Here is an 11,099-nt window from a genome sequence, read left to right as displayed (position 1 = left end):
TCGCAGCCCGATTCGTAACCACTACGCTACCAGAGCTCCTTCTATTTCTATTTCAGAGCTAATTCTAACTGATTAGAATACCCAAAAAGGGTTCTACAGCTTGACCGGTAAAATAGGCTTCTTGCAGAGCACTTGTATTGTATAAGTCCTTAGGTGGAATCCTGATTTGTATCCAGGACCTTCTGAGGTGGGACATTCCAACTTGAAAGGTCATGTAGACCAGCCCGGAGCAGCTTGGGGAGCAGAAGATACTTCCTGAAAGAAACACCAGCAGGCTAAATAAAAATAAAACCAGCAGTCTATTTGGCTAGTACAAGAGCAAGCAAGCTGTTCACTGGGGAGCCATCAAGGCAAGCAATCAAGCCCCTTAAAAATGAGACATGATCCAGCTGGTATGAAGTGAGGGGAGATGCACAAGAACACCCAAACTTGTAGATAGTACACATTTGACCTAGGCTTGATGGTTTGATAATCAGCACTCAACTAGCGGAAGATTAAAAAAAAAAAATTGATAAAGGAAACAAGGGTAAATTCCTACAATTTGATGAACTTGACCTATACTCATGAAGGTAGTAGCTCAAAATACCAACAGAGTAGGAAGGAGTCTTCACATCAAGTATCAATGCTATCCCCTCTGTACACAGGGCAGATAGGGATAGGCAACTCATACATTGGCTACCTAAAATGTTGTTGTTGTTATGTGCGTAGAGTCGGTTCCAACTCATAGCGACCCTGTACAGGGTTTTCGAGGCTGTAAATCTTTACGGGAGCAAAAAGTCTCATCTTTCTCCCGCGGAACAGCTGGTAGTTTTGAACTGCTGACCTTGAGGTTCACAGCCCGATTCGCGTAGTGGTTACGAATCGGGCTGCGAACCTTAAGGTCAGCGGTTCGAAACTACCAGCCGCTCCGCGGGAGAAAGATGAGGCTTTCTACTCCCGTAAGGATTTACACCCTCGGAAACCCTGTACAGGGTCGCTATGGGTCGGTACCGACTCAACGGCACTTAACAACAACAACAACGCTTCCACAAAGTGATTGGCTTACAAAGTTTCAAGAGGGAATTTAGTTTAAGATTGTGTGAGAGACGACAGAGTCCCTACTGAACAGTTTTCATCTTGTCTAGATGTGTCTGGTAAAAAGAGATGGGGATAAGTTTTTTATGATTCAATAGTAATTGTTATCATGACTAATTGCGACTGTCACAATTGTAAAGGTGGAAGTTTTGTAACAAAAATGGGGAAGTAGTTAATCTTTCAGTCAAGAAATAGAGAACCCTAGGACCATCAAGGGAGAAGAGAACAAGCAGAATGCGAGACTGTATCCAGAGAAGCAGCAACACCAGAGATGGAGGCAGAGATGGGGACATGGAGAGAGTGGGCAGCTGAGGACTCCAGATTCACCGAAAGAGAGGGACTGAGAGCTGGTGGCCAAGAGGCAGACTTGCAGAATGTGCCCTTCGGTGGTGTAAATTATTATATATGCCTGAGTGTTTAAAAAAGGGGGGGTGGGGAAAGAGCTAAAATGAATAGAGAGAAATACTGTTAACTGATGGTACATGGAGAGGATTATAATCATTGTAATTAAATAAGGGGTATGATTTGTTGAACGTAAAACTGATGAACTGCCCTGTAAACTATCACTCAATCCACAATAAAAACATAAAAAAAAAAAAAAAAAAAGATGAGACATGAAGTGAGGGCAGAGGATAGATAGATACTGCTGCATTCCACGGAATTTTACTTCTTAGTATGAAGAGTACCCCCAAGAACTCATACCTATTCTCAGGTAATGGTCCATAGGACATCAATTTCCTCCAGGAAACTTGTTTCTTGGGAATGTACTGTGCACATGAGGGTATCTTCTCAGTCTCTACTGAGTGGACAGGTAAATATGTAGCTTCACTGCTGAGCAGATACCAGCCTGGGGCTTGGGACCCTGACTTCCCCATCAGAACTGCAGGTGGCTGGGGGTAGGGGGATGAGGAAGCATCACAGGGAGGATTCTTGTACAAGCCTGTATCACAGTGTTGGATTTTCGGCACAGGGACCCAGCTGACCGTCCTAGGTGAGTCTCTTCCTCCCCACTTTCCCTGCTTCCCTACTGTTTAGAGCAATTTTCTGCTGTTTTTTGAAATTGTCCATGTTTTGTCTATGCCTGAGTCAGAGGTCAGAGATTCACTCAGAAGTTGGTCTCAGCCTTTTCCCCCTCCCTTTTCAGAACTTTCTTTGTGGCTTCAGTTGGTCACTGTCTATCCTTCCCTTCTGACCCCACAGGCAGAGGATGAACAGGATGACCCTAAACCTTATGCTTCTCTCTTAAGATCATATTGGGTCCTAAGATTTGTTCTGTCCTGTCCTAAGCCACTGGGCTTCCTTAAATCTCCCCCAGTCTGTGGGTCCCTCAGGGTCCTGGTCTGAGAGGAAAGAGGAAACAAGTGACCACTGAGAGAGTGACCACTGGGGAGACTCTAGAGGATCTGAAATTCTCAGGTTGGAGACTGGTCATCACAGATCAGAGGACTAAGGCAGGGTTTCCATGGACAATGAGAGTTGAGGTCCAGAACCCAAGAATGTGACAGGAGGTGGAAGGTTCCCCCAGTGATCATGGATCTACCATTCACAGAGCTCTGAGTTGCCTGGGAGTTAGTGGATAGGAGGATAGAGGAGAAGGTTCTGGACCCCAGGGCCAGAGGAGGGTCATCAGGGGCAGGGTGTGAAGGGGACAGTGGACCCTGGGTCTCCTAGTCCCTAAAGGCACAGATAGCAGATCACTTGAAGTGAAGCCATAGGTATGAACAAGCAGTCACAAGGAACCCTCAGATCTGACTGCAGACTAAGAGAGAACCCACGCAGAAATATTTCTCAGATCTGGAAGACATCCTTCAAATTTGGAGGAAACAGCATACATAATGGAGCTTACTGAGAACCTGTGCCAGGTCAGAAATATCCCAAGAAGAGACCCCCACAGGAGAGTCAAAAGTCTTGATTCACCCACCCAGGCTCATCTTGTATGTTGCCTGCTTTGGGCCTGGAATCAAGCATTCATCCTCAGTGCTCGGATTCCATGCGGTGGGAGGCAGTGTTAGGTGTTAACTCACGTCTCTCCTATGAATTAACATTATTAGACCCACCCAACAATGAGACCATAGTTTAATCTGCATAGGGGCAGGGGATATCTCCAGGTCTCCCTGGAGATTAAGGCTGACATTTCTCACAAAGAGCATTGGCCAGGTTCTCTCCCAACTGAGGACACACAGTGAGGTAGGGTGACACCAGAGTCAGTGAAGTTTGTTGGATTCTCCCCATGGTCAGTGCGCCCCAAAGCAACCTGCTCATCTCTGATGAGAATGGGTACTCCAGTGGAAACCCTCTGCCCATACTGTCTGTCTCATCAAGAATTAGAATTTTGTCAACTCAATAGAGATAGACTGCTGCTTCATTGCATGGAACTCCACTTCTCAGTATGGTAATCACCCCCAAGAGTTTATTCCTATTCCAGGGCAAAACCAGATCCAAGCCACCAAACTCCTCTGGGCATCTTGCTTCCCAAGGACATGCTGTGCACATGAGGTCACCTGCCGTATCTCTACTGAGTGAGCAGGCGGGTGTGTGGCCTCACTGCTGGGCAGATGCCAGCTGGGGCAGAGGCCGAGGCTTCCCCATCCCAGTTTCAGGTGGGCTGGGGGACTTGAGGTGAAGGCATCACAGGGAGGGTTTTTGTTTGGACTTGTGTCACAGTGTTATGTGTTCGGCGGAGGGACCCAACTGACCATCAAAGGTGAGTCTCCTTTTTGCCCCTCTTCCCCTGTATCTCCAAGACTTGAGGCAATTTTTCTGCTGTTTATGTTTTTGTTCTTGGTTTTACCTCTGTCTGGAGTCAGTTATTTCTCCCAGGAGTTGGTCGCAGGGAACGCTGGTTTCTTCCTTCTCCCTGTGCAGATGTTTCTTCTTGCTTCCACTGGTTACCATCAGCCATTCAACTCTAAGCAAACAGGCAGGCACAGATGACCCTATGTCTGTCCTTCTCTCTCAGAGACAGATTGGGTCCTAAGATTTGCTCTATTCTGATCCACTATCTGGGCTTCTCTCAGTGGGGTCACTGGTTCTTCTATCTCACGGGGAAGAGAGGACAAAGGAATACAGAGAGTGACCACCTGGAAGACTCTCAAGGGACCCAGAGTTTAGGGTTGAGGCTGAAGAACATAGGTCAGAGGCTGGGGTTGGGAATCCTGCATGGTGGTACTAGGGATCCAGGGCCCAGGAACATGGCAGGAGGTGGAGGGTCCCCCAGACTGAGGGAGAGTCATCAGGGACATGTGAGGAAGATAGTGGACCCTGGGTCTCTAAAGGATACAGTCCCTCAGACACAAGAGCTCCTGAGGTCACAGACAGATTACTTGTAATGAAACCCACTGATAAGGACCAAATGGTTAGATTGTTGTTGTTATTGTTAAGAATCGTGGAGTCGGTTCCAACTTATAGTGACCCTGCACAGGGTTTCCAAGGCTGTAAATCTTTACAGGAGCAGAAAGCTTCATCTTTCTCCCATGGAATGGCTGGTAGTTTCAAACTGCCAACCTTGTGGTTCACAGCCTGATTCGTAACCACTATGCTACCAGAGCTCCTTAAGGAGGAGGGAACAATTTGGGAGGCAGTTTGGGAGGGTCCTCTGGTAAGTGAAGATGGGAATTTCCAGAAGAGGTAAGTGAACCAAACAAGGCATAGGTGAGGGACACATTGAGAGAGGGGTGATGTCCCAGACTAAGAAGGCCTAGGATTCTAGAGAAAGACCTTTAACTGCATCCTGGAGGCCACAGGGGCACAAGATTGTTTTTTCTGGGATGGATATAGGTGGGTGATATAGGTGGGTGCTTCCATGTCACAAAACCCCCACCACCTCCAGAGCTCCTTAATGGTGCCCTGAAAATCACTGTGAAGATTAGGAGAGACCCCAGTCAGGAAAACTTATTCAGATTAACGAATCTCTTCCTATATGATACCCTTCAGGAGAGACAGAATTAGGGAAAACAGATCTCACCAGACATACAGTCCAGAATTCCCTGAGAACCTGAGTCACGTTAGAAATATACCCAGAGTAGATCCCACAGGACTATCAGAAAGCTTGCATCACCTGCCTGGACAGACTGATGCCCAGACAAACTCTGTTAGTATGTCATGAGGAGACAGGGCATGGGTCAGGGACATACTTTTGTGTGGGGACTGAGGGAAGATGGGTCTCATGAAGGTGAATGGACAAGGTCTTCATGAGTGATAGAAGTTGTCTGAGCAAAACTCTAGGTCCAACTCCATCCCGACATGGACCCTTAGGATCATCATGGACCTTGATCTTGGACACTGAGGTCAGAGTCCCCCAAACTTGGATGTTGTCATCCTAATCTCCTACCCATCATCTATTACTGCAGATCAGACCACAACCTCACCTACAGTCACTTTGTTCCCACCATCCTCTGAGGAGCTCCAAACCAACCAGGCCACACTGGTGTGTTTCATCAATGACTTCTACCCAAGCGATCTGTCGGTGACCTGGATGGCAGATGGCAAACCCATCAATCAGGGTGTGGATACCAGCAAGCCCTCAAAACAGAGCAACAGGAAGTACGCGGCTAGCAGCTATCTGACCCTGACAGCCAACCAGTGGAAGTCTCATGACACCTACAGCTGCCAAGTCACGCATGAGGGGAGGGTCGTGGAGAAGAGTTTGAACCGACAGGAGCTTGCCTAGGACCTGACCTCACCCCATCCAAGTGGGTCGAGAGAGGCTGAACCCTTGTTCCCTCAGTCATCCCATGTCCTTCTCCCTAAATCCTCTCAATTAAAGATTATCATTGTCCATCAGAAAACCTGCTCTGCTCGTGTTTATTTGAATACTTTTCATCCTCAATTTGACCATTCTAAAAGGTGACAGAATCCTTTTAACCTTGTAGGTAGGCTGTCTAGAGGAGAGGGTCACCACTGTACTTGATAGAAATTTATTATCAGCCTTCAAATCCCCGGAGAACAATTGAGAAGAGGAAAATGGGGTCCAGAGTAGGAACTCAGGCCTGCCACTTCCCACACCCCACAGATCTTCCTACTACTATGTGGAACTCACCCACCTATATCCATCCCAGAAAAAACAATCTTGTGCCCCTGTGGCCTCCAGGATGCAGTCAAAGGACTTTCTCTAGAATCCTAGGCCCTCTTAGTCTGGGAGAGCACCCCTCTCTCAATGTGTCCCTCAGTCATGTAAATATAGGACCCCCACCTATGTCTTCTTTGGTTCACTTACCTCTTCTGGAAATTCCCATCTTCACTTACCAGAAGATCTTCCCAAACTGCCTCCACAACAACACTGCCCCTGCTCATCCCTCTAACATTCTCCTACAGAACCCTCACTCTCCAGAATCCAGATCACTTGCTCTCACTCTGCCCAAGGCATCACTAGTATCTTCACCTGCATTAAGGCCTCTTGGAAACAGAGCTATCTCTGTTCTCCCTTCTGTCCCCTCATATCTGGCCCCTAGCATCCATGTGTCCATGGGGGCACTGAACTGTATCCTGTTAGTTCAACATCAAGAGCTGGATTCTTGAATTGAACCAAGGATTTATCTATAACTGACCCACCTTTGTGGTGGTCAGCATGGAATCTGAGAACTATGTAGATTGTTATCAAAGGAGCTAACACAGAACGGGAGATCAGAACAATCACACACATATATGCCCATATAAATTCACACACACACACACAATACACGCACGGGTTATTGTTGTCAAGTTGATTTCAACTCATAGCATAATGCTTCATTTTTCTCCTGTAAAGTGGCCTTTCCATTTAGCAGCCCAATGCTTAACCCACTGCACTACCAGGGATTCCCTAGTTAGTACCATCAATGTGCTGACTGCTAATACTGTTGGAGGTTCCAGTCTATCCAGAGTCACCGTGGAAGAAAAACCTGGTGATCTATTTCCAAAAACATCAGTCATTGAAAACCCTGTGGGGTGCAGTTTTACTTCAATGCACATGGAGGCTTCATGAGTCCAAGTCGACTCAACAAGCAAGTGGACATAATCACACACCTGCCATTTACAAATACGGACCATGGCTGGCTGTCTTGCTGGGAGTATCACAAAAGTTTTGGGGAGGGGGTCCTTTTAGAAGGACCAAGAGTGGTTGTGGGCCTCCAAAGCAGAGGAGAAATACTGAGGTTTTCCTGCTTTCTTTGTCATCAGGAGTCAGAAGAAGTGAGAACTTCTCAGAAAGGGCTTGTGTGCCCCGGGCACAGCACTGCATATGGGCCCAATGCTGTATGCTGAGTGGCCTCACCATGAGAGACACCTTGTGTGTACCTGGCTGGTACATGCACATACACATGATGTCACTGCCTGTGGAAGTATGTGTCAGCCAGGACAGGACAAAGGATCTGACAGACATGTCCACTCTTAGACTTGTTGGAGGAGATTGCACTGGGAATGTGGGCCTGCCTCACACTCTCTGGGCCCCTTTCCAACCATTCTAATGAAGTGTTGGTTCGTGATAGAATTCTCATCTTCCATGTTGGAGTCCAGCGTTTGATTCTCTGCCAATGTACCCCATGTGCAGCTTTCAGTGGAATTTCCAGACTAAGATGGCCTAAGAAGAAAGGCATAGTGATCTTCCAAAAACCAGCCAATGAAAATTCTATGGAACACAATGATCCAATCCACAACTCACCATGGGATTGTTTATTGAAAGCTTATTGGGTTCTGGGAGAATAACTCAGTATGACAGAGGAAATAAGAAAGACCCTGGGATCTCCTGGGTGAGGGAGGTCAGGCCCTAAATACACGCTGCTGGGGCTACCCAGCAACATTTCTTTCTGTTGTGCATGAGGTCATCCTGAGTCAGGGGCCAGAAACATGGCAGTTAACAACTACAATATCTCTAATTCTACACACTCCCCCCTTCAAAAAGGAAGTTAACACAATGGGGCTTAGGAAAGGGACCCAGGCAGTGACCCCACCCCACCTCACTTCACCTTCAGGATGACCACATAGGGACAGGAATGTGGGTGCTGAGGACCCTGCCAAGGGTCTGGGCACTTAGGGGAAAATGTGGTGCTTCCCTCTCCCACCCCCCTACCCTATCCTTCACCCTGCCAAGCCCTCCTATGCTAAGGGTGTAGCAGACTTCCTGGACCCTCCCCGCCAATCCCCTCAGTCCCAGTTCTATTCGTTTCTTTCACACAGATGAGCTGAGCCAGGGTCATCCAGCTTTTTCAGGGCTGGGAGTTACAGGAATCAAATGCAGGATTCTCTCCAGTCATGACCCACTGGGAATGGATGAATCCTACCCAGATGAGGAAAGGAGTTCCCATTGAGCAGGTTCCTCAGCCCTCATCCTCCCTCAGCCCAAGCAATCTTTCCTTCCTGGGTCCCTGGACAGCTGCAGGAGGACTGGGTAAGTAGGGACAGGGTACTTCAGGAAGGAATCTGTGTGCTAAACTGTGTCACTATGTTCTGTGTTTGGTGGAGGGACTCAGCTGACCTTCCTGGGTCTCTTCTGCTCTGTCCTGTTTGGGGTCCAAGCTGAAGTTGTCAAATTTTCTCTCCTTTGTGTCTTGCCTGGGGCTAGGGTTTGGACCATTCTAGAGGGTCATTGTCCCCCTCAGCCTGAACCCTAGCTATTCCCTCTTCTACGGCACCTAGCTGGGGCAGAATGGGGTGACTCTTCCCTGTACCCCCTCAGGCCCAATACTACACTGGGACTCTCTCCAAAGGATGTTCCAGAGATCTCAGGGTCCTGTGAGATGCCTCACCAGGGTTACTTTACATAAGCTCATTGCTTTCTAAACAATGATGTCCCTTCTAACCCCGGTGACCACTATTGAACTTTGATCTCTATGAATTGGTCGATTCTAGATACGTCATTAAGTGTTGTTTGTTGTCAAGTGCCTTCGAGTTGGTTCCAACTCATAGCAACTATGTATAGGGTTTCTGAGGAGTGACTGGTGGGTTTGAACCACTGACCTTATGGTTAGCAATCCAGGGCTTATCCTATAGCACCAAACCAGGACTCCAGCCATTAAGTGGGATCATGCAATATTTGTCCTTTTCTGGCTGCCAGATTTCACTCAGCATAATGTTTTTAAGGTTTATTCATGTTGTCACATGGATTAGGACATTACTTTTCTTTGCTGTTGTTGGTAAGTGAACCAAGTCAGTTCCAACCCATAGCAATCTTGTATAGGGTTTCCAAGGAGCGCTGGTGAGCTTGGACCACCGACTTTGCAGTTCAAACCAACTTTGCAGTCCAGCACATTAACCTTCCAAGTAAAAGAGTCCTAGTGGCACAGTGGGTTAGGCACTAGACTGCTAACCAAAAAGTCAGCAGTTTGAACTCAGCAGCCACATGACCGGAAAAGGATAGTCTGCTCCTGTAAATATTCACAGCCTCAGAAACCTGATGGAGTTCTTAGATGGAGAATGGAAAGGGCCCCAGTTCCTGCTGCTGCTGCTGCTGCTATTTACTATCACGTCACTTCCAACTCAAAGTGACCCTGGATAGGTTTTCTGAGGTTGTAGATCTTTACAGAAGAGTGCCTTATTTTTCTTCTTCATTCTAGCCCAGTGTGTAATCCAATACACAGAGCTGAGCTAAAACTGGGGTCCCTTCCCCATAACCCCAGGAGCAGGGGGCTGAGCTTGTGACTGGCAGGACCCAGAGAAACAGGAACCAGGGTGAAGGGAAAAGAACTGATCTCTTAGGATGTTCCTATCCAGCCCCTGAATGTGTGACTTCAGCTCCACATGTGGAGACTTTGCAGGTATAAATAAGATTTGGGTGTTTTTTTTTAATTCATCAATTTTTTAATGAGGTTCTTTTTATGCAAGAAATCTAGAATACTAATTTGTGAGGATAAATTCCATTTGTGAGCGCAAACACAGCACACAGGTAACCTTGGAGCTGGGGGATGGCTTTGATTTTTGGCATAATCTGTGAGTCCACAGCTTTTTGATCCACTTTGTACTACTCTGTAATCTCATATTTCTTCCTCGGTGTCAAAGATTTCGCCCTCTTGGTGTCTGGGCTTCTGCAGCTTCTTCTTCTTCTTGAAATAAGCCTCCGTGAGATGTTTGGGGATCTTCACATCACTGATTTCAATTTTGGTGGAGGCGACAATGACAAATTTCTGATGTGTTCTACACAGAGGAACTCGATTGAGGAAGAAAGATCTAGTCACAAGGAGCAAAGCACTGGCCAGCTGCTTCAGGAAAACCACTCTCTTGCCTCAGTGGCACCCAGTGAGGATGATCAGAATGGTCCTGGGAATGGTGTTGGACCGCAGTCTTCTGACATGCTGACTGAAGGGCTTTTTGCCATGGCTCAACAGCTTCCGAGGCACATCTTCAGTCGGGTAATATCTAGGCATTTTGCACAATTGGGACCACCATTCTTGTCACCACCAACTGGCTTTATGACAGTAGCAAAAACCTTCTACTTCTTTTCAGTCCTGAATTTAGCAGCTGAATACTTCCTCTTGTACATGGCCTTTCTGGAATACATGGCCAATCAGGAATACCTGCCAATTCCTCAGACTAGGACAGGATTTTGGCTGCAGTGCAGCTTCTCCTGCTTGGCTTTTTTGCCCTTGAGGTTAGCCTTCTTAGCTTTGCCATTGGCATCTGCTTTTTTGACTTCAGGCTTCTTCTCCTTGGTAGCTGGCTTCTCAGCCTTTTCACCCACCATCTTGCAAGATGGGAAAGAGACAAGTTTAGCATCTTGAGATGGGAAGATTAGTCTGGATTATCCGGATGAGTCCAATTCATCACACAATTATCAGGATACCCTAATGTTCACGTGGAGTCCTGGTGTGGCACTGTAGGTTAATGTGACAGACTGCAAAGTCAGTTTGAACCACAAGGTTCAAGGTCGGCTGTTCAAGCTCACCAACTGTTCCTTGGTAATCATAAACAGGGTTGCTATGGGTTGGAACTGACTCAAAGGCACTTAACAACAACAACAACAATGTTCACTTCAGCCAAAAGGTGGAAACAATCTAAATACTCACCAACAGATGATGGATCAATAAAATGTGATACTCACTGCCCTAGAGTTGATT

General features: G+C 47.1%; 1 protein-coding gene and 1 pseudogene across 1 annotated transcript in view; one reads left to right on the top strand and one right to left on the bottom strand.

The window, feature by feature from the left end:
* The window catches only part of IGLL5 (immunoglobulin lambda-like polypeptide 5), a 176,631-nt gene extending 170,888 nt beyond the window's left edge, over positions 1-5,743 (top strand). The window contains exons 4-5 of the mRNA XM_006874955.1: positions 2,026-2,065; positions 5,424-5,743. Coding sequence (XP_006875017.1) covers positions 2,026-2,065; positions 5,424-5,743 — 360 coding nt within the window. The remainder of the gene's footprint in view (positions 1-2,025; positions 2,066-5,423) is intronic.
* Positions 5,744-9,874: 4,131 nt separating this feature from the next.
* On the bottom strand, positions 9,875-10,726 carry LOC102823176 (annotated as a pseudogene).
* Between the last annotated feature and the right edge of the window lie 373 nt (positions 10,727-11,099).

This window comes from Chrysochloris asiatica, unplaced genomic scaffold, assembly GCF_000296735.1.
Source record: "Chrysochloris asiatica unplaced genomic scaffold, ChrAsi1.0 scaffold00306, whole genome shotgun sequence".
NCBI lineage: Eukaryota > Metazoa > Chordata > Mammalia > Afrosoricida > Chrysochloridae > Chrysochloris > Chrysochloris asiatica.
Note: the sequence above shows the minus strand (reverse complement) of the source record. Positions and strands in the feature narration are given on the sequence as shown.